At 34.6% G+C, this 24,553-nt stretch overlaps 1 protein-coding gene across 6 annotated transcripts; it reads right to left on the minus strand.

Moving 5' to 3' along the window:
* Positions 1-1,087: 1,087 nt before the first annotated feature.
* Positions 1,088-24,553, minus strand: LOC132092064 (phosphatase and actin regulator 1-like). 6 transcript variants are annotated; one of them, XM_059498129.1, is made up of 13 exons: positions 15,196-15,879; positions 12,129-12,293; positions 11,974-12,054; positions 11,794-11,901; positions 9,525-9,731; positions 9,223-9,451; positions 8,931-9,097; positions 8,671-8,827; positions 8,007-8,062; positions 7,870-7,931; positions 7,597-7,737; positions 4,737-4,813; positions 1,088-1,215 (listed from the first exon to the last, which is right to left on the minus strand). In XM_059498129.1, exons 1-13 carry the CDS (start codon positions 15,518-15,520, stop codon positions 1,209-1,211), a joined length of 1,782 nt encoding a protein of 593 aa, XP_059354112.1. In that variant the 5' UTR covers positions 15,521-15,879; the 3' UTR covers positions 1,088-1,208. The 6 variants fall into 6 exon arrangements, with proteins under 6 accessions (XP_059354112.1, XP_059354114.1, XP_059354113.1 ...); XM_059498131.1 differs by lacking the exons at positions 1,088-1,215; positions 15,196-15,879 and adding exons at positions 3,130-3,559; positions 24,077-24,553 and having other exon boundaries at positions 12,129-12,290; XM_059498130.1 differs by lacking the exons at positions 1,088-1,215; positions 15,196-15,879 and adding exons at positions 3,130-3,559; positions 24,077-24,553.

The raw sequence follows: 24,553 nt of genomic DNA on the forward strand, positions 1-24,553 counted from the left end.
GCTTTCTTCTTTAGTGAGGGGGTTTGACGCCACAGTATCTTTGTTTCCAGGCCGAACATTAAAGAATGCGACACTGTAACCAATCTGATAACAACTTTTGATATTCCTGAAGCGTTTAACAATGTTTGTCCTCTATGCAATAACAGCTAATCTAATTATTGACTAATCATGTTAAATAAAAAGGCCAGTAAATTATCTTTAAACACGGTGGAAGGATTTTTTTACTTTGAAAATTGTATTTTTTATGAAGACATGGGTCTTTGTTTTACCTTTTAGTTCTAAAAAATATTTTCCAAGCATGCAGACTTTTAATAAAATAATTGAAAACTGTCTAGGATGTTTTTTCTTTGTTTTGCTTTTTATGTTTAAATGTTTTTTTGTGTGTATGGATGTGGTAGACAAAAATAACCACTTTAACATCTTTTGGTGACTTTAAAAACTGTGTAATAAGGAATCGGTCAGTTTACCTGGAAGACATACATAAAAAATTATATAAAAAGTAGCATAGTTTTCTATAAGGGAACATTAAAGACATTAAAAATAGACATTTCTTTTTCTTTTCTTTCTTTCTTTTTTTTTTAAATAGATATTTATTTTGTTTGAAAACTGTTCAGAGTAATATTTATGTTGTTTTGTTAGTAGTAGTAGGTTTCTTACATTTTTAAACAGTCATTAATTTAATTAAGATTTTTGAATCCATTATCCTCCTGGGACCCAGGCATTAAAAATAATAATATTAAAAAAAAAAAAACATATTCCATGATATTCTTTGTACTTTATCAATGCAATAGTATCCAGGTGACTTTTTGACAGTTTTTATAGAATAACCATCCAGATTTTTTTTTTTTTTTTTACTCCCAACCAAAAAAAAAAAAATATATATATATATATATTTTTTTTTTTTTCTTTTCACATTTACTCAACCTCACGTCTTTCCAAACTCATATATAGAGCTCCAAAACCTACAAAAAATAATATTAAATAACATTTTTTCACAAATGATGTTGAATAGATTACGATTAAATAAACCCAGAAAATTCCTTTTACTTCATGTTTTTATGCACTCAAAGCACTTGGATGCAGCAGCTGTGTGTGCTTGGTCTTTTATTAGGTTCTTTTACATGAGAATCTGCATTCATCATTCAGGAGTGACATGCTGCTCTCTTCCTGCGCTCTCTGAGCCAATAGCAGCAGCGGAAGAGAGAAACCTAACGACTGGGAACAGAAAACACACTCGTGTCGCTCCACACCTGCATGAATTCATATGATTCGTATGATCTGGAAAAGTGCTTAAAAGTCTCTAAAATCCCTTTAATAACTCACTGGAAAAAAATAAATAAATAACATAGGTTTGAAACAAATGAGGGTGAATAAATTTGTTTGTTTTGGTGAACTTTTCCTTTAATGCCCTGCCAATGTGTTCAGGATCACAGCAAGTTAAAAATATTTATAAATAATATATTAACATAAAAACATGGCAGCACACATGATTAAAGTGGTAACACTTCACAATATGGTGAAATTTTATCATTTATGAACTAACATTTGTTCGTTAATAAAAATACAGTTGATCATTATTCATGTTAATTCACAGTGCATTAAATAATGTTTAACAATTAAAAAAAAAATTTAAGTATCAGTAAATGTTAAAATTTATATTGTAATTGTGATTTTATATTATTTTATTTGAATAATTTTCGTATAAGTTGCATTTGTTAACATTGTTAATATTATTACTATTATTATTGTAATAATTGTAATAATTCTTTGCACTTACAACAATAGACATTTTTAAATTAAAAGTTGTTTATTAGTTAATATAATTAAAATAATTAATTTCCCCTCATTTAAAAAAAACAATAACGGGTAATAATAATAATAATTATTATTATTATAAAATAATTACCTGTTGATCTGTACACTTCCAATGTTAATTTTAAGATTTACTAATACATTTTTTAAATTAAACATTGCATTTGTTCACATTAAATAATGCACTGTGCACTAACATGAAAAAAATATTATTAGCTAACAATAAATATTGTAAAAAATAATCCATATTAGCTCACACATTAATGTAAACAAATGTGACCTCACTGTAAATGTTACTGTAACTATTTCTGTATGATCACTGAATAAAATACAAAAAGAAAATTAATGTAACAGATTATTGTGAGTCGCTTGACTGTTTTGGTTTTATTTTAACAACGTGGTGCCCTGAAAAGTGGGCGGAGTTTAAAGGTTCGATCACATGACATGCCGAGCACCAATGAGACGGAGGAGGAACTAGAAACTGGTTTGAAAACACTCAACAGGATTTAACACATTATTGCTCTGATCTGTTACTCAACCGTGAGTCAAGATCGCCTCCTGTGATTGGTCAGCAGTGTGGGCGTGTCAAACATTGCTTTTTTGTTATTGGTTAAAGATGTTCTTGGGATTTTATGACTTAAAACTGCACAAACAGCCAACATAATGGGTTTGATTCCCAAAAAAAATTTAAATTAATATATCAATGCAATGGATAAAAGTGTCTGGCAGATGCATACGAGCTCAAATTAAGCAGGAAATATGGAATTAAAGGAATAGTTCAGCCACAACTGAACATTTTCTCTCCCTCAGAGCATCCAAGATTAGGATGGGTTTGTTTCTTCATCAGATTTAGAGAAATTGAATCACTTGTTCACTGAAAGTGAATGGGTGCCAACAGAATGAGAGTCCAAACAGCTGATAAAAAAATCATAATAATCCACACCACTCCAGTCAACCTCAGTAACACTTATTCCAGTGAAAAATCCATCTAATACTTGTTTTGGACTGTTTAAACAGTGCTTGATCTATGCAGATTTCTCTCCTGATTCAGACCAGACCCACTTTTTCACTGGAGGAAGTGTTATTATGGATTATGGACTCATATTTGAGTTAAGAACAGCTCAAAGCTGGATTTGTTTCAGAATGTGGAGTGCTGTGGATTATTGTGATGTTTTTATCAGCTGTTTGGACTCTAATTCTGACGGCACCCATTCACTTGCAGTGAACAAGGGATGCAATTTCTCCAAATCTTACGAAGAAACAAACTCATCCTAATCTTGAATGTTATGAGGGCAAGGAAATGTTCAGCAAATGTTCATTTATGGATGAACCATTCCTTTAAAGATTTTAGTGTGTAATAACGTGGTTTGCACTCAATAGAAAAAATCTTCTCCGTTTTTGAAAACTTAAAGGACTGGAATAATTTCTCAGTTCCAAGTAGAAAATCAACTACATCGTCTGCTGCATTAAAGACCATTGCCAGAAAAGAAAAAAAAACAACAACAAGAGAAATTCATGGCGAAGAGCACGTAATAGATCAGAGTTTTTGTCCAAATATACAGAAATATCCGCCGACAGACAGATCGTCAGCTCGTCCGTGTCCATACGCCGCCGGTGAAGAGTCCAGAGGATCTGCGTGTGATTCCTGATCAAAGCCAGCAGCAGAGAGTCTGTTCAGTGTTCATTAAAGAAGAACGGCTCTGAACCAGAGACAGAGTTCACTGATGGATTCTAGGGCCGGTGAAACCTGCCGAGAACACAACACCGCTTCAGAATCACAATATACTATATGCACGATGCCCGTCCCACAATGCAATGTGTTTAGCCATTTAACTCAATCTGACAGAACTCAGATCTGCATTTTTAACAGAATCAGTGTCAAGAGTGAAGCCATATTTACAGTTATTAGTAGTAATGTATTCCAAACAGACTGAGACATCATGTACTGTATATGAATGTGTCTTTTGTGATGGGATTGTAAATGTTTTTAAAATATTTAAATAGTTATAAAATATTCTTAAAAATATTAAATACTTTTTCATAACTTTTTGTATATATATATATATATATATATATAAAGCAAATGTCTTTATGCTAAATATATGCTATTGTTTAGAAGTTTAGGTTGTTGTTTTTTTTAAGCATGTTCACCAAGGCTAAATTTATTTGATTAAAAAAAAAGGTAGAAATTGTGAAATATTATTACAATTTAAAACCGCTGTTTTCTTTGTGAAAATATAATAAACTGTAATTTATTTCTCTGATGCACAGCTGTATTTTCAGCATCATTACTCCAGTCTTCAGTGTCACATGATCTTCAGAAATCATTTTCTGCGATCGATTTTATTTTTCAGGATTCACAGATGAATAGAAAGTGAAAAAAAAACAGCATTTATTTGAAAGAGCAAAGTCATTTATAATATTGCAAATGCATCCCTCTTGAATAAATTTATTAATTTAAAGAATAAACAGTGTATGGAAAATCAATAAAAATATAAAAACATAAATATAACTTAAACAAAATATTACATTTTACTGCATTAATAATACTACTTTAATGTTAAAAATAAAAAAAATAGTTTATGTATATATGTAAATATATGATTATAGATAGAAAACATGAAAATACACAGTGTTCTTTAGAAAGTTAACATATATAGAAATCAGCTACTGTAATTTACATTTCTGTATGTATTTGTAATTAATTAAAATGTGCATATTTGAAATGGTTGGCTTGAAATGGACAAAAAAGTAAACAAAGTATAACACAATAACTAAAATAAATGCAGTAAAATTTCTTCTGAAGTGATTAATGCCTGTATTATCAGTATTAGGAATCAGCTAATAATACTGAAGTCATCATTTGCACATTAATGAGGGACAGAAGCCTGCTGTCAGATGTGCGTGTGTTTGTGTTTGTTCACCTGGTTAGATGTCGACTGGACTCGTGCACCTCCATCTCTGAGCTTTTGAACTCGTTGAGCTCTTTGCGTATGGCGGCCTGAGAGAGACAAAATCACACCGGACTCAAAAGCCATGAAAATCATCCATGTTTCGACACCGCAAAGTTCAGATTCTCCACTGTATCCTGCTCTTGTTTTCATCCTTAAACTAGAAGCATTTTATTTAATCAAACGTGCTTTCACTAAATCTCTCCTGAATGCGTGTTTGTCTAGGACCGAAAGTCTAAGAAAAATAAATAAATACAAACTTTTAAAGTTAAAATTTTTATTACATTTTTGTGTGCTTATATTGAAGGATTGCAAAAATAACATTGTGGTAATATAATAGTAGTTTTTGTTATGATTACAAAACTATTCCAAATAATAAATATATTACTACTTTAATAATATGATTATACTGTAAAATAAAAGAGCATAAAAAATTTGAATAGGCAAAATATGTATACAATTTTAAATATAACTATATAGTGTGTGTATATAAGTTGTGAATAAAAATATTTTTTCTCAACTTTTTCAGTTGTTCTACTTTTTTTTATTTCAATTTTAGTTGAATTACTGTATTTTCCTGACTATAAGTCACACTTTTTTTTCATAGTTTGGCTGGTCCTGCAACTTAAAATTAATTTGACATGAACCGAGAGAAATGAACCAAGAGAAAACATTACCGTCTCCAGCCGCCAGAGGGCGCTCTATGCTGCTCAGTGCTCCTGTAGTCTACACTGAAGACATAGAGCGCCCTCTCGTGGCTGGAGACGGTAATGTTTTCTCTTGGTTCTTGGTTCTAAATAAATGCGACTTATAGTCCAGTGCGACTTGTTTTTTTCCTCATCATGACGTATTTTTGGACTGATGCGACTTATACTCAGGTGCGACTTATAGTCCGAAAAATACGGTAAATGTGTGGACATTTCTTTGTTGTACCATTTTAAATATATCAATTTATGAACAATTTCTTTCCCATGTATGTATGCATGTATGTATGTATATATATATATATATATATATATATATATATATATATATTAGTGGTGGGCCGTTATCTGCGTTAACGTGAGACTCTTATCGGGCAATAAAAGAAATATCGCCGTTAATCTATTCTCAAAGTTGGGTTGAGAGCTGGGTCTATTCTTTTACTGTCTATGATACTAAGCAAGTTATGATGACTTTCACCTTGATATTTTAGCGTGGATGTATACCTAGCCGAATCTGTAGGGGGCGAGAACGAGTCTTTAAACCTACTGTGAAATTACCACATCAAACGTGACGTGCTAACACGGTTTGTACAAAAATTGTATATCAAATATTATTCAGCACCTTATGAAGCAGCATGTATTGCTTATGTGTTTTTTCTGAATTGCTAATGCAACCTTTTCGCACCGCAGTCTGAACAAAATTAAGCATTGCTTGGTAATTGTTCAACAAATTATTGATTTTGATAGAAATGTAATGGATTACAGTTATGACATTATCAAGACGAATTTGTTCTGACACAGTTTAACTCTAAGTTCTTGTCATATTTTAGAACCATTTTAGAAGCAATAGCAAATAAACTAATAATGTGAGAAATGTTGAAGGTGTCTGAATAAATGTAGGTTTGATTGTATATTTCATCTTTACATTGAAGACTATGCAGTGCTATTTTACATTTAATTATTTGGTTTCTGTACCTTGGCACCTACAAACTTGAAAAAAATAAAACTTAAACATTGTGTAAATAGCACAAATAAATAAAAAACGAATTTAAATGAGCAATTTTAATCTAGATTAATGCCAAGATTACAGTGAGATTAATCAAGATTAAAAAAAAATAATCTATGCCCACCACTAATATACACACACACACACACACACACACACACACACACAGTACTGTTAAGTTTTTTTTTTTTTTTTACCGGACTTTCTTCAGCTCACCAAAGGTAGCATTTATTTGATCAAAAATACAGGAAAAAAATTAAAATTGAAATATTATTATGTAAAATAACGTTTTTCTATTTTAAAATACTTTAAAGTGTAATTTATTTCTGTGATGCGCAGCTGTATTTTCAGCATCATTCCTCCAGTCTTCAGTGTCACATGATCTTCAGAAATCATGAAAATATGATGATTTATTATTAGAATTATTATTGTTGTGTTGCCAAATGTTGTTTTTTGGAACCTTTTTTGGACTCTTTGATGAATAAAAAGTTAAAAAGTAGAGCATTTATTTAAAATAGAAATCTAAACCATAAACATTACAGCTCGAAAAAGTTTTCGGTCAGTACATTATTTTATTTTTTTTGAAAGAAATGAAAACTTTTATTCAGCAAGGATGTGTTAAATTGTTAAGAAATGACTTATATGTTTAGAAAAGATTAATATTTCAAACAAAATGCTGTTCTTTTTACTCAAAGAATCTTGAAAAAAAAGTATGGCAGTTTCCAAAAAAATTACCGTTTCCAACATTAATAATTCTAATATTAACTCATCATTCTAGAGTGATTTCTGAAGAGTCATGCGACTCTTTACACTGGAGTAATGTTGATGGAAATTCAGCTTTGCATCACAGAAATAAATTATATTTTAAAGGATGTTAAAATAGAAACTATTATTTTATATAGTAATAACATTTTACAAGATTAACTTTTTTTCTGAATTTTCTGATTAAATAAACACAGCCTTGATGACCATAAGAGACGTCTTTAAAAGTCTTACTGATCCCAAACTTTTGACTTTAGTAGTGTTTTTTTATTTTGTAATTCTTCTACTAACAATATAACGTTTATGACGACTTAAAAGTGAAGCATCAAGCTTTTATTGGATGAGTGTGATGGAGATGAACCTTATCAGCAGCGGTGAGTCTGGTCCAGGGTTTGTCTGCGCGCCGGTCGTAGTCCTGAGCTTCTGCTACCTCCACGTAATCACTGAAGCGGATGAGGATCTTGGCCTCTCGGAGCTCCTCCACGGTGGGCCTCTGACTCAACTGAACACACACACATACACACACACACACACACACTCCTGAAGACGTTGTGTAACTCCAGTCGAATGTGTGCCATGACCCAGAAGAGCTGGCTGCTGTAAGAACAGTTTGGGGCAGATCTCCTGCTCTCACCTTCCTGGAGAGCCGTTTCTTCAGCTCACGCTTCTCCTCCAGCTCCTCCTGCTCGTTCCGCGCTGAACGAGAGAGAATCAGACACTCAAACATCATGCTTTCCTCATGACACTCATACTGCAGTGTGTGAGACGTACGTTTGAGGATGTTCCTCTGCTCCAGCTCTTCTGCTGACGGCCTCTGGCTCAGACGACTGCAGACAGATGCATTAAAAGCATTAAAACATCCTCATCTGAGAATAAACCATGCATTGCTTTAATAACGGTGTGTGCATATTATGTTACGCTATTCCACACCTGTTATATTTTTAATTAGAAGTATTATTTTTGCAACAAAGTGGAAACATTTAGTATTGTAATGCATTTTCTCTTATAAAAGATGTATAAGAAATCAAAGGAATGAAGGCAAGTTATAAAAACAATATTAGAAATAAAGTGTCAATTTTTCTAAATTGAGATTTATACATCATCTGAAAGCTGTATGTAATCTTTCGAAATATTGAGAAAATCATCTTTAAAGTTGTTCAAATGAAGTTCTTAGCAATGCATATTACTAATCAAAAATGATGTTTTGATATATTTATGACAGGAAATTTACAAAGTATCTTCATGGAACATGATCTTTACTTAATATCCTAATTATATTGGCATAAAAGAAAAATCAATAGTAATGTACTTGTGTTTATGTGTGTCTCTCTGTGTGTGTGTGTGTCTCTCTGTGTGTGTGTGTGTCTCTCTGTGTGTGTGTACTTGTGTTTATGTGTGTCTGTCTGTGTGTGTGTGTGTGTGTGTGTCTCCTCACCGGGTGAGTTTGGTGCCGATCTGTTGTCTGGACTCTATCCGCTCCTGGTCACTCATCATGGGTAGGATGTTTTTATCCTCCAGTTCTCTCTTCGACGGGCGATTGCTCAGTTTGATCGCCAGCGAGTCTTTCCGTAAGATTCTTAAAGCGAGTGTACCTGCAAACACACACACGCACACACACACACACACAGTGGGTGAGTTCACATTTAAACATACACACACAAAATCAAATGCTGTATTTCCCGCCAGATATCTTACTTGTAAACAGCGAGTCGTCGTCATCCTCATCTTCCTCGTCCTCTTCCTCGTGCATGCTGAAGGTGTGTGTGATGAGTGTGTGTGTGTTGGCAGGAGTTTGGTGCATTGAATCTCTGTTCTCCTTCTCTTCCGTCTCCAGGACAGATGGCACCGCCTGCAGTACAGAGCTACACACACACAGAGTTATTTTAGTATGTCTTGAGTGTGTGTTTCTGTGAGTCTGTGTGTGTGTGTGTATGCATGCAAGTCTGTGTGTGTGCGCGTGGTTCTTTGTGCATGTGTGTGTGCTCACCTCTCGAGTCTCTGCATGGTGAATGCGAGGGTTTTATTGAGCTCCTCTATGATGCGGCTGGGTGGGTGTAGTGACAGCGGTAACGTGGCATAGTGCTGCGGGTGCAGGTGTGTGAGCGTGTGTGTGTGTGAGCCCTGGGACGACAGGCATTGGAGGGGAAACGAGGGCGCCGGCTCACATATCATCACTTTCTTTGGAGGGAGGGGCGGCGACAGTCGAGCCAGTGTATCTGAAGAACAGAAGAGACAGAGGTTAGTCCAGTGTGATGGTTTAGGTGAGAGTCGGAGGAGCGCAGGCGTCACCTGTCAGATGGTTTGGTATTCTGCTGTATGGCTTCGGTGGTAAGGCAGGAGGCTGTTTCAGTGATGACGGCCTCATGTGAGTGATGTCAGCGCTGTTGCTAGGCAACGGCATGGGCTTCACAGGGGGCGGGGCTTGAGATGGTTTAGGGACGAGATCCGAGAGACACGCCACGGTTTCACCACACGACTGGACCTCTGAGAACGACACTGGAGCACAGAGAGAGAACAGCACATCATTTCAGATTTCCAACAATACATATTATCATATATAATATTGTTTTAGTAATTAAAATATTTATGAATATGCTTGTGTATATTAGGGATGTAATGATTAACCGCGAGCTGGCTGAAAATCGATTCAAATATGTGATGATTCAAATCGGTTAAATCACGATTCATTTAGGGGTAGGAGTTTATATGAATGTGTGTCTGAGAAGAACTTACTGCCTTTAGGAAAGTTTAGATGGTAATATTTATTTTCATCTTTTTTTCAGTGTTCATGAGTGCTTTGTTTATAGCAGTAACCAAGGAAACGCTTCAAGCTCCACCTGCTGCAGCGTTCACTAGTGCTTTGTTTACAGCGGTAACCAAGGAAACGCTTCAAGCTCCACCTGCTGCGGTGTTCACGAGTGCTTTGTTTACAGCGGTAACCAAGGAAACGCTTTAAGCTCCGCCTGCTGACAGAGAGTGAATCTGCGTCTCGTTCAGCTCGTTTGATGTTTCGGTTTCATACAGATATTTTTTATGCATAGTTTTACAAACCTGAATTCAAATCATTCTGTTTTTGCTTCAAATTTCGAAACTATACAATCTAATTTAAATTAAAAACTGCTCATGTTGCATGCATGCAGCATCTTTGTTTGGATCATGATTAAAATGCATTGGTTGCCTCTAATTTAAAAAAGTAGAGCACAGACAAAGCCTTATTTTGTTTATATAAAGATATTTACTTTATTGGTCTTATTTGATTTGGGTCTTGTTTTAAAATTTTAATTTAGTTTTGTTATTTACATTTACATTATATTTACATTTAGTCATTTAGAAGACACTTTTATCTAAAGAGGACAATAGAAGTAATCAAAACCAACAAAAGAGCAATAATATGTAAGTTGTGTTGTAGCAGGCAGCACATTTGATAAGAGCGGAGATTAGTTACTGTACCTGTAAAGTAAACATGAATTCAGCCAATCAGCATTAAGTATCCACATGCATGTCTGAGATATCACCTCCTGCACTCGTCCGTCACCATCGATATAACCTTCACCTTCTTTCTGATTTGAGTGACCCACATATCTGTCAATGATGTGTATTCTTTATCAAATGCTGTATTATTATGGGCTGTTGGCATTAACTGTGCCTTTGATGGAACGACTGAAAACCACGACTTTCAAGAAAATCCAAAGCTCACTTACTCATACATGCATACACAAATTTTGGAAACTATTTTTATTACTATTATTATTACTACCAATGATTGAGCAGCAAATCAGTGACACTGTCTGAAGACTGGAGTAATGATGCTGAAAATACAGCTGTGCATCACAGAAATAAATTACACTTTACAATTTATTACAGTGGAAATAGGCTATTTGAAATTGTAATAATATTTCAAATATTTTAATGCATTTTTGATCCAATAAATGCCTTGGTGAGCAGAAGAGACTTCTATCAAAACCATTATAATATTTTGACCAGTACACACACACACTAAAAATAAAGTAAAAACATCATATATGTGAATATATAATAAAGTGTCATTTATTTCTGTGATGCTCCGCTGTATTTTCAGCATCATTCCTCCAGTCTTCAGTGTCACATGATCTTCAGAAATCATTCTAATATACTGATTTACTGCTCAGGAGACATTTCTGATTATTATCAATGTTGGACACAGTTGTGCAGCACAATATTTTTGTGGAAACTGCTTTTTTCAGGATTCACAGATGCATAGAAAATTCAAAAGAACAGCATTTATTCGAAACCGAAATCTTTTGTAACGTCACAAATATTTTTACTTTCACTTTTTATCTATTTAATGCATCCTGAATAAAAACATAAATGGTACTGACTCATAACTTTTGAATTAACCTCATTAACATACACCTGCCCTCATTTGCATATCTATATGGTTCCCGGAAAAACATCAGTGTGAAATGTCTTAAAGGTACAGTAACAGAATTAGCCTTCTGTAAAGGGTGAAACATGATCATTATGGCTGTTTTTGGTGACGATATGAGTCCAGCTGTGTTGAATGTGGACAGTAACGCACCTGTGTCTGTGACGCTGGCGTCTGCAGACTCTGACACTGAACTGATGACCGTCTGTCTGTCCAGGTCACTCACACACACATGGCCGCCGTCAACGCTGACCTCCTCTACTGACACACAGATCAAGAGCTTTCCAATAAAGCGCATTCAGATCCCGTCTAGTCCAGCATCTCTTTTCTTACCTTTCTCATACACTTCCTTCAGCACGCCTCTCTTGATGAGCTCTTCTCTGCTCTGACGCGTCGACATCTTCCTCTCCAGCACTGTCAATCATCAACCACACGCTTAGAAATTAAACCAGTGCATCTGCAGGTGTGTTGGTGTGTGTGTGTCTTACCTGCAGACGTCTGCTTGAAAGTGTCGCTCTTTTTCTTTCTCCATTTCCACGGTTTGAAGAGTCGTCCCAGACTGGCCAGCTTGCTGCGTCTGCGGATCGGAGGCGTGTGCGTCCCGGGAACTAGCGAATCAGAGCGCATCGCAGCCAGACGCTCCGCCCCCTCTGCTGAACACACACACACACAGGACGTTTGCAACCCCATAGAGCTGAGCTGACATGAAAACAAAGCTGATGTAATTACATGACATAAACTGATGTAAATATGAGTCTGTGCTCTATATCTCCAGTAATGAGATGTAAAGGATCCGCACATATAACACAGTGACAGAGCTGAAGAAATCAAGGCTCCTCAGAAGATGTGAGATGTTCTGGAGGCTTGTGAAGATCATTCCTCCGCTGAGGAACAGAGAAAGGAAAGCTTCTGGAAACAAACGCTCCTCAAAAGATCCTGAGGATCAGATTTGAGACTCTAAAACATGATTGATGGAGAATCAAGTAAAGCTGAGCTGCTTCAGTCCAGGAAGAGTTCATCTGGAGATATTACTGACCTTATTCTGACCTCTACTTGATCACAATCAGACAAGATTTCACCGCAGAAGGACATGTGATGCCTGAATTATTCCTTTAAAATCAAACCGAAAATTTGAACTTGTAAAATTTCCAGTAAGAAATAAAGAATCAAGGTAAAACCGAACACTAATAAGACGAAAGTGCATAAACTAACTTTTATAAATCTCTCTCAGCAGAGACCAATTTCCTTTAGGATCAAATGCCTGGAGAAATCTAATGCAACTAATTCAATAATCTTCAGGATAAATGACTAGAACAGAATCTCTCTCTTCATCTTGTCTTAAGTTTTCAGACTTTTTTTATTACTTTTTCCATTTGGTAACTCAATAAAACTGGGCAGAGGCATCAATTAACATTCATTCTCTTAGATTAAGGAAATACAGAGACGAGTGTCACATGTATAAAGTGTGCATTTCTAATCCCATCTTCTCAGCCCAGGAGAATGATCTTCAGATATATTGGACATCAGCAGAGCTTTCTGCTCACATCTGCGTTATAATAATCCACTATTTATTTCATACAGTGACTAATATGGTCCCTTACTGACTGTAAAGTGTGGAAAAAGCATCCCCTATGAGTCCAAGTGCTGTATCTGGGTCAGCAGGAATTACATTTCCGACACAAACTTCTGCGTTTATTGATTTTTACTTGAAAATGAGAGCAAGAAAATTAAAGGTATAATTCACCCAAAAGCTAAATCTTGCTGAAATGTGCTCTCCATCAGAGCATCCGAGATTAGGATGAGTTTGTTACTTCATCAGATTTGGAGAAATTGCATCACTTGCTCTCTGCAAGTGAATGGGTGCCGTCAGAATGAGAGTCCAAACAGCTGATAAAAACATCACAATAATCCACAGCACTCCAGTCCATCAGTTAACATCTGGAGAAGACAAAAATTAAACAAATCCAGCATAAAATGTTTTTAATTTCTAAAATATGAGTCCATAAGCCATGATAACACTTCCTCCAGTGAAAAAGTGTTCTAGTCTGAATCAGGAGAGAAATCTGCACAGATCAAGCAACGTTTAAACAGCTCTAAACAAATCTGTGCCTGGATTTTGATGTGAGACGACAGGAGTTGCACTTTTTCACTGGAGGAAGTATTATTATGGATTATGGACTCATATTTTAGAAATTAAGAACATCTTAATGCTGGATTTGTTTCATCTTTTGTCTTCTCCAGATGTTCACTGATGGACTGGAGTGCTGTGGATTACTGTGATGTTTTTATCAGCTGTTTGGACTCTCATTCTGACGGCACCCATTTACTTGCAGAGAGCAAGTGATGCAATTTCTCAGAATCTGATGAAGTAACAAACTCATCCTAATCTTGGATGCTCTGAGGGTGAGGAAATGTTCAGCAAATGTTAATTTCTGGGTGAACGGTTCCTGTAAATCAACGCACAAAGTCAGTCAACAAACTGGAAGCTTTCTGGATCCTTTCGTCACCTGAATGTGAGTTTAGAAATAGACTTGTGCATTAAAACAGGTCAGCAGGTGAAGGAAAGACTGAAGGGCTTTTCTGCTGAAAGCTGAACGCTCATTTCAGCTCTACACCTGACCGATGAATGTAGGTCATCGAGGAACGCATGAATATATGACAACAAAACGATAAAATCTGAATTTAGCAAAAAAATATGCCAGCGTATTAACTTTTCCACATATTAGATCTCACTTGACAATACAGCATTCATGATATAATAGAATAACATTAGAAATCAACAATACTACTGAGGTGAGGACAAATTCTACAAAATCACAGCAAATAAATATTGCAATAAACAAATCAAACAGCTAATAATTCAATATTTTAATTATAAATTAAAATAACATATCTAATATATCTATATATAACTTGTTCAATGTATTTCTTAAATTGTTTACATTATTTTTTTTTATATGTAGAAGTAATATTAATTTAATATGATGCAACATCCTGTTGTTCATTTTAAATTAATAAAAGACTCATTTTTTGTTTACAAAAATAATAACATTTTATTGTAAAAGTACATGCATTGCTTTAATGAATATCATTAATAATAACTTGTTAATTCCAAAACCCATATGGTATTTTAAAGTAAAGGTTTAATGTTATTACTGAATATGGTCGGTGATTTAATTTGTTATTTTTTATCTACAGTGCCTTAAATGAAAATTAAAAACCTAAATATTAATTACAAACATAAAAGTACATGAATGGCTAATTAATTTAATGCTAGTACTGGAAATATTGCAAGTTAAAAAAAAAAAAAACAATACGTTGCATAATAAATTTCATTTGAAATCATACTTTATATAAATGTTATTTGTAAAAGTAAACAATATATTTTACACACACGCACACACATATATACATACATACATATATATATATATATATAATGTATTTTGTTAATTTTTTTTTACCAGTAATGTAATGTCAACTTAACTATTTAAAAATTAAATAGGACAAATAAACGAGAAAAAAATTAAATAACCGGGCCCGGTTATCACTCACCGTCCCGGATTTCATTCCCGCGGCTGCAGTTACTGCAGATGTGCTTGATATGACCGGAGATCACAAACGGTGTGTTGTTGTTACCGGGGGCGGCGGGCTGCCGCAGTCTGACCAGGTTAAAGGCTCTCCGTTTGCGCGGTTTCTCTGCGGACGATGACGATGATAACGATGAAGAAGATGACGTGTCCTCCCGTAACCGAGATGTGATCCAGGTCCCGTGCGCTCCCGTGAATGCGGGACCCGCCATAGGCTCAGGACCGACGGTGCCGTGTCTCTCTGTCACACCGCGGGATGGCGCGGAGATCGAACGGAAGAGCGCGTGCATGAGCCTCACCGATCATCCCGAGCCGCGCGAACCGGGTTTATATCACAGACCACCGACGCCATGCGCAAAACGTTTGGCCCACCTGAGTATAACCGTGTACACACACACACGCGCGCGCTGATGTGATTCACTTCGGTGTTTTCTTTAATATATCGCGTCTATAAACCAACCGTCACCGGTCTTTCTTGCGCATATTCAAGTGCCTGCCGCAGATTTGTTTATCATAAGCGGACGGATGCGCCTCTCGGTAGTATCTCTTCAAATTCATCAACGTGACGCAATGCCTTGAAAATACCCGGACCGGAATCGACCGTTAACGGGAGCAAACTCGTCGATCCTACTACTACAGCGAGAGCTTGTCTAATGAATATTAATGACCGAGCGTGACGTCCGTCCTGCAGGCTTATCCGATTGGAAGCTGTTGTTAATTGTGAAGGCTTGCCTCATAAATATTAATGACGCAGCTTGACCCGGCCCACTTCATTGGAAGGCGACGTTTATACTTCAAAGGATACGCTCATAAATATTAAATCGGCCAGTAGGGATTTAAAAAGCAGTTAACGTCTATGTTTGATTTTAAACAATTTTAAATTAAATTACATCTTTTTTTAATGATAGTATATGTGTTGCCAAGCAGCGTGAGCGCTAAGCCTTCACCATAGTATTATTTTCGCTGGCCACACAGTCCAGATCGGTCCAGATCCACAACGGATCTACCGAGAAACCACGCCTACGTCACCGAATTTCGAACGGTGCCGCACCGCTAGAGGCTGCGGTTACTGGAACCCAGGGGCGTAGTTTAAGGGGGGGATGGGCGGGGGAGGTAACCCCCTCAATATTTAAATCCATCAGTTACAACCCCCCCAATATTTCAAAATGAAAATTACAGTAGATCAAATGAAAAATATAATATGAAAAAATAGAATTCATTTATTTTGTAAAAATTATATTGTTCCTAATCAAATACGAGTATGTCATAAATCAGACAAAAAATACTCCCCCTCCATTGAACCGATTGGTAACGCCCAACCAATGAGTCGCACTTTCACCAAAACAAGCGAGTGGTGTTTGAATGGGAGAGCACAGGGTTAATGTTAGCGCCAAAAATGAAGAGAAGCGCTGCACAGCGGACTATATTTAACTGCTGGTCAGAGAGGGATGCAAAAAAATAAAGCGTACTGAGAATGAGGTATGAGAATATTGTGTAATAGTAAGTAACGTACACACCATATATATTTTAGCTAAATCCATTGCAATGTATTTAGCTATAACTATCAGTATAACAAGTTACCAAAGCAGCTGTCTGTTTTGCTAGTATATATTTTCAATAGTGTCTGTAATTATCAACGACAAAAGTATTCATATCGGTGTTTGTTTTCTTACTAAATTAATCTGACTTTTGAACGAATTGGATTAATTAACGATTTAAGTGGCTAACTCATTAAAACAGTGAAACGCTGCCGCCTACTGGCTGTTACAATACTTAATTTCTTTCTTTTGATGATCTCTACTTTGTTAGAATTTTATGAAGGAGGATTATACAAAAATTTCATAACGTTATGAGGTGTATAATCTCTTAACATGTTTTTATAACAGATTCGAGGTAAATATAGCTGCAGGGTAGAAAAGTCAGCAGAGGAAGATGAGCAGGTGAACAGGTAAAGAAGATGCCATTCAATCAATAAAATAAAATAGGAAACAGTATAGAAAAACAGCAGCTTTGTAAAGTTAGGCTATACATTAATGCCTTTAATGTTTTAAAGATGTGTTTCCCTTTAAATAAAATTAAAATGCATTAAGGTGGAATGTAAAAATCTTAAAATAAATGTCTAAATGTTGTCTCTTTCATATTTGTATATGTTGAATTTGTAATCAGTTAAAGCATGTAGATAGATAGATAGAATACACATAAAAAAAATTATTTTGAAAAAAAATAACGGGCAGCAAACAACGTTCAACCCCCCGATGTTCAAACCAAATCTACGCCCTTGCTGGAACCCGTAGGCTACTAAAATAAAAAGTAATAACGGTGACCATTTCCCCAAAGACTGAATGTGTCCAACGTTGCTTTATTATCTCTAATGCATAGAAAATTATGTAATTTAACATCTACATCATTACCTTATATATCAGTTCCTACCATATAGACATTTTATATACAGGCTATCTTTGGACAGATTTAACTGTTTAGTAGCCACGGATTCTGCCCTTTAACAAGCACTGTGGTAAAAATATAGTTTAGCAGTAAGGGAATGTAACCCATAATGCAAAAGCACACACACACATTTTTTTCAACGTTTTCGAATATACACACAAAAAAAGAATATTATATTTTAAAACATTTAGCAAATATATATTATTTTTAAATAGCCTATATTCTAATTTTTTTATATTATTTTAAATGCATTAATATTAAATATATTGACACGTCATATCTGAAGAAAAACATTTGTTGTTTATATGTGTGTGACAACACATGTTCAAAATAAATCTTACTTTACAATGTTCTAAAAATTACAATTTATAAGACACCGATGTAAAAAAAATAAATAAAAAATAAAAACAATTAAATCAATATCTTTTGTTTTCTTGCCCCCAAACTGATTTTGAAATAGATTTTGGTTTGGTTGAAACTAAATATATTTTCAATTTCAAAAACGTATTTGATTCAGCTTCACTCTTTACAACATGTATTTAGCAAATATATTTAGGTCACTTCAGTTTTAAGATCTTCTGATTTCGCAGTTGCCCCAGAAGAGCCTGAGGAACATGTGCAGATGAAATATTATCCAGAATAAGCCAAATCATGACTCACATGCTGGAATGAACATTCTTTCTCATGCCTTTTATCCTAAAATCTCCAGCAGAAGGCAATCTCTGGCGCTAATTCTGCTTATGAGAAAATGAACCCCTACATGACTGATTGTGGCATGTGTGACTTTAATCATATGTTTGTGTGTTTGCATGTGTCTTTCTCTTGCATCTGTGTTTTCATTGTGTGCACAATGCTGTATGCATAAAATGTGTGTGTGTGTGTGAGAGAGAGAGAAAATCAGGTGAATTTCACAAAATCAGGTCACATGCGACCCCAAAATAACAGTAATAAAACATGACAAATTAGCAAAACGTTTTTAGGACCATTAGGATTTTTTGCATTTCCATTCATTATAACTTTACACTCAAATTTTCATTTCTGACATAAAAAAAGATGTTTTATTTTTCTATAATACTTCAATAATAATAATTTAATTAACATTGGTCAAAATGGATTAAGGATATTAATACGCATGATATATCTTCTATCTCATTTCTAAACTAATGTATTGACATTAGGCCTAAAATAGAAAATATATATATATATATATATATATATATAAAATAATTTGGGTGAAATGTGACTTATGTTGTTTGTGTATATTTTCATAACTTTACTTTATATATTTATCTTTATTTCCCTGTTAATTTTGCATTTTGTCTTGGTTTGTAAAATGTTATTTGGAATAATGTATGGAAAAGCAATGAAGAATGTGAAATTATCTTATGTACTAATGTGACTTTACCTAACAAATAATAACAATAAAAAAAAATAAGAAAGAAAGAATGAACGATTTTAAATTGTGTAATAAAACGGCATTTCATTTGAGAATTGCTAATAAGTATGAGAAAAAAAGGAAAAAAAGAAAAACATCTGATGTGTATATTATATAAAAAAATATATATTTAAAAGAAAAATTCCTTTATACGGAATCATTGCCTTCTTTGGGTTAAAATGTGACCTGGGTGCATAGTGAATACATTTACCCAATCACCTCATATATGTTCCTGGGAAAACCTAATTAGCTTAATTTACTAAATGACTACAAATGCACACTAATTTGACTAAATGACAGTATTTAAAGCACAAAGCGAATGATGGTCATGATGATCTGAACAGCCGTGAGGCAGAACCAGTGTTTTGTAACTCATCCTTCAGCTTGACGCATAGACAAACAGTTTAATCCATGATGTTATGCAACTGTATCCCCATAACACACACACACACACACACGCACACACAGCAGTAATACATCTGACATTCTAGCACATGCTTCAGTGATTGGCTCATTTTGAGCAGACACACACACACACGGATGTGGGGACAAGGCAGCAGTGTGTGTGTGTGTGTGTGTGTGTGTGTGTGTGTGTGTGAGGGAGAGAGAGAGAGAATCAGATGAGTGTGTGTTGTGTCTGGACTCTCACAGCATATTGATCCATCAGCTCATTCAACCACAAGAACAACACAGCAGCAAAATATACGAACACTTCAGCAGGGTTATTATTTGAACTGAAACTAAAAATCTGCTGAGATACAATAAAATATTAGATGAAAACCTTAAGTTAAGAAACTAAATTACTAAAACGGACATAAAACGATAAAGCTAAATAGAACAGATTTGTATATTTTCAGTTTAATTTAAATGTAAGTCAAGTAATTTTGTTCTGCTTTTACAAAACACATTTATTTTTATTTTATTTTAGGTTTCTTAATTTAAGTTTTTTATCTAATGTTTTATTTTATGTTAGCTTTATTTCAATTAACGAAAATAACACTGGTCAACAAATCATAAAAATATAACAAAAACAACCAAATTACTTAATCTAAAATGTAAAAATACAATTAAAACTGAAGTTACACTGGATATACATTCATAAAAAAATTAAAATATAAAAATTTAAGCCAATGAAAAATAAATAATATAATGGTATAGGAAATAATACTACTAAAACTATTATATATATATATATATATATATATATATATATATATATATATATATATATATATATATATATATATATATATATATATATATATATAATATATATATATATAATATATATATATATATATATATATATATATATATATATAAATCAGAAAAATAATATAATAAACGATGAAAAACTTAAACATAAAATAAGTAGAAATTTAAATGCTAAAATTACTTAAACTGAAATAATTAAAGCTAAATAGAAATATGCATTAAAAAGGAGACAACAAAATTATTTAAACTTAAATTTAAATTAAACCGAAAACAAATATATAATAGCCAATTCAAAATATTAATAAATACTATAATAATTTAGAAACAATACTTCACTAGATATGAGATTTTAAGGTATAAATTATAAAAAAAATTTAAAAAATAAACTCACATGACTTATCAAATAAAGTTTGAAAAATGTAATGTTTGTGAAATTTAATTAATTTTATCGCCATGATTCAGTTCTATATTGGGTAATAATTTTGCCATTATTGCATATATGTTGGGGTGAGATTTTTCAATGTAAACAGATTTATTTACATGAATTAAACACAATTAAAAACACATTTATGAGTACATAACCCTACCCCTAAACCTAAACATTTGTTGATATAAAACAGGATATAAGGAAGTTTTAATATTCCAAGTTTTCCGAGACAAAACGATCACCAGCAATCTCCGTTAGCTGTGACTGCACTTTTATTTGCCTGTTAAGGTGTTTTTAATTGTTCAGAAGTGTGTATGTTTAGGGTAGCATTAGGGGCTCCAAAATATTTATGAAAGAATACATTTATATAAATTGATTTCTATTTTGACGAATGCACGCAAACCTTTAAATACATCTTGATCGACACATAAAGCTAACAACCAGTGTTGGGGGTAACGAAATACAAGTAACGTGAGTTACGTAATCAGATTGCTTTTTTCAAGTAACTAGTAAAATAACGTATTACTTTCCAATTTACAAGAGAGTATCCGAGTTACTTTTTCAAATAAGTAATGCAAGTTACTTTGTTTTCCCATTTATTGACTGACAGCTCTCCTGTCCCCATGTTGACAGAAATCATAAGATGTTACTGTATCTAAAATAAATGTGAATATGCATTAATTCAGCTCTCAGAAAATAAAAAGACTCCGTATTCCTCAAAATGAATACAAATAATGCCACTCAGAATATGACACAAACCTGCAATAATTAAATGTTAAACAACACAAATATCCTTCATGTATTTAATCACATTCTGTAAACTCTTGTCTTTGCCTCTGACCTTCGATGATCCAGTTCAAACAAGCAAAAATTACTCTAGACAAACATTTGTGTCTTTTTTTAATCGCTGAAGTGGTGTCTATTTCTTCTGCATTCTACTGTACGAACATAAATGTACTTTCCCTTCAGCCTGAGGCTCAATACTTTCATATACTATCTTTTATATTTGCCAAAAATAAAACTTTTTATTTTAAAAACAAACAAGCAAGCCCTGTCCCGATTTAAAAAGTAATGCAAATGCAATGCATTACTCATTTTATATTTATATACTAATTTTACATATCTTCATATTATCATGGTAGAAAAAACATGCACTTACTAAAAGTTAAAGTACTGAAATGACTAAAACTCTGCAGATTTCTCTCCTGATTCAGACCACTTTCTCATGTTATTATGAATGTATCAATGTATTTGAGCTAAAAGCATCTTAATGCTGGAATTGTTTCATCTTTTGTCTTCTCCAGATGTTCACTGATGGACTGGAGTGCTGTGGATTACTGTGATGTTTTTATCAGCTGAACTCTCGTTCTGACGGCACCCATTCACTTGCAGTGAGCAAGTGACGCATTTTCTCCAAATCTGATGAAGAAACAAACTCACCTACATCTTGGATGCCCTGAGGGTTTCAACAAATGTTCATTTTCGGCAGAACTATTCCTATTAAAAAGCAACTGCAGGATTTGAGATCTGTGATGGAGATGTTCAGCGTTTGAATTCTTCTCGGTTCCTCACACAATATAATGCACGAGTCCTACAGATGAGTTATAGAGCTTAAATAGAGGATTAATCACCACCTGGGGCCCGTTCTTCGTACGTAAAAGTATTATAAAAGTATTACTTCATAATTGTATTAGAGTCTTACACACATATACAGATAATAGAGTCGTGCATTATTTTGAGTGATGACTGCTATTATAAGAGTGGCTTGATGGAGCGCAGGAGATGCAGATACATGATATTGACCCTTAAGAAACTTTCATTAATGCTGTCACGTAACAAATACGTCCAAATATAAAATGAAATGAATAGATAATTTCTACACTGAAATAAAAATGTAAAGACTGCACAACTATTATAAATTACGAATCTAAATAATTGGGAATCATGAAAAAATTCTAAAAAAATAAAATAAAAACATGTATCTATTATCGGTTTCATGTATCTATTATAACATTTATGTAGTTTTGTTTGCTTGGCTGTTTCCTTATAAAAGTCCAGAAGTTTTTCGTCGGGTGTCGTTTAAAATTATATGACGTCATTACATTGCCGTCTTGCCACAAGCCAATCGCTGCACTGCTGATCATGGTTTCGAGTATCGATACATATCCCCTTTTAAACCAACACATGAACGCGCAATTATCTCAGATAACTCAATCCAGCGATACTAATCATACACAACAGGTGTGTTCGAAGAACCCAATTAGCCGGATCATGATTAGCACGATGATATCATCTTGGATGTGTCCTTTGATCTCGGATGTAATAAGCGACGTATGAAGAACGGGCCCCTGCTTTCACTGCATGGAGAATAAAGCTCACGCATCTCCTTTAGTGTATTAATCCAGTCACACAGAGATCTGAAATATAATGCCGCTAATATAAAGATCATGTTTACTCATGTTAATCAAGGTATTTTCTGCATGAGAGTAAATATTCAAGTATATAGATATGATAAACATTTTTGGACATTTACCATGGTAATATTGGGATTCTTTGAAGTAGCTTGGAGTAAATATGGTAAATAACATGGTATATGTAATTGCACCATGGTAATTTTTGAAGTAGCTTAGTAACCATATTAAAACAGATGTACCACGGTATTCTTTAAGCACTATGAAAGTGGGTCATGTGTCTAATCATTAAGTGCCATAGTATTTTTTTTTTAAATCACACTTAAAATAACATACAAGTACTGTACCATATGAATATCCAGTAACATGTTAATACGAATATGGATATATGAATATCCAGTAACAAAAAAAATAGTTTTTGGACACACACAATGGTAATATTGGATTCCGTGAAGTACCTTGGAGTAAATAAGCAGAATGTAAATATAATGGCTCATGTGTATTTGACAATATCTGTGAGATTTGATCCAATCACTCAAAACCGGAGTATTACTGTTTTTGGACACGGTATAATCATCCAGTGCCATGGTAATACCATGTTTTCAGACATGTACCACGGTAATATTGGAATTCTTTAAAGTACTTTAAAAGTCAAATCCTTGGTGGCATGCAAAATTTTTTAAACCTTTATTGTAATAATTTAGAACCATGCATATATACCATGGTATTCTTTAAGTGCTATCTATATGTTAGTCGCTCTTTGTTAACATTTTGGACATATGGTAAAGCACGTGTTTTTAGACAGGTACCAGTGTAATATCATGGTATTCTTTACTTGGAGTGCCATGCATCCAATAACAACTCAGTAGCATGGTGTATATGACAGTAGCATGGTATTTTCTCCCACACTCACCTGTCTGTAATGTGTAGGACAGCCTGGTTTCGGTCAGGTACGGTGTGTCGCTCTTGGATCGGGCTCTTCTGATGGGCCGCCGGTCCACATCCTCCTGCTCGGGCGCCGCCGCCATCGCCACCAGAGCCGCGGGACCCCCGGTGCAGCCCCCGGTAACGGCGAGGGACAGTCACGGTAGAGACGCGGAAGAAGAGCGGGGGTGGGGGGGGGGGGGGGTGGAGACTCCTCCTCACAACGTTAAGTGATCAACCGAATCGACGGACGCGAAACAGAAACGCGCAGACCGTCAACCGCATCCCGCCCAGATGCGGCACACGGACGAACGGAAACATCTAGAGCGCGTGGAACACTACTATCGTTACGAACCGGGATGATGTGCTCGGCACGGAGAATCTGCACCGATGCGGCGGGGAGCGAGGGTTCCTCACGCGTTGCACGCGCCGGATCTCATGTCACACGCATGTAGATGTAGTAAAC

This window comes from Carassius carassius, chromosome 18 (assembly GCF_963082965.1).
Source record: "Carassius carassius chromosome 18, fCarCar2.1, whole genome shotgun sequence".
In the NCBI taxonomy this organism is placed as follows: domain Eukaryota; kingdom Metazoa; phylum Chordata; class Actinopteri; order Cypriniformes; family Cyprinidae; genus Carassius; species Carassius carassius.

Excerpts from the sequence above, each read along its gene's own strand:
- LOC132092064 (XM_059498126.1), bottom strand. The coding sequence starts at position 15,520 with ATGCACGCGCTCTTCCGTTCGATCTCCGCGCCATCCCGCGGTGTGACA. Across the intron at positions 12,294-15,195 it reads CGGGAATGAAATCCGGGACG|CAGAGGGGGCGGAGCGTCTG; the intron begins GTGAGTGATAAC and ends GTGTGTGTTCAG. Across the intron at positions 12,055-12,128 it reads TTTCAAGCAGACGTCTGCAG|TGCTGGAGAGGAAGATGTCG; the intron begins GTAAGACACACA and ends GATGATTGACAG.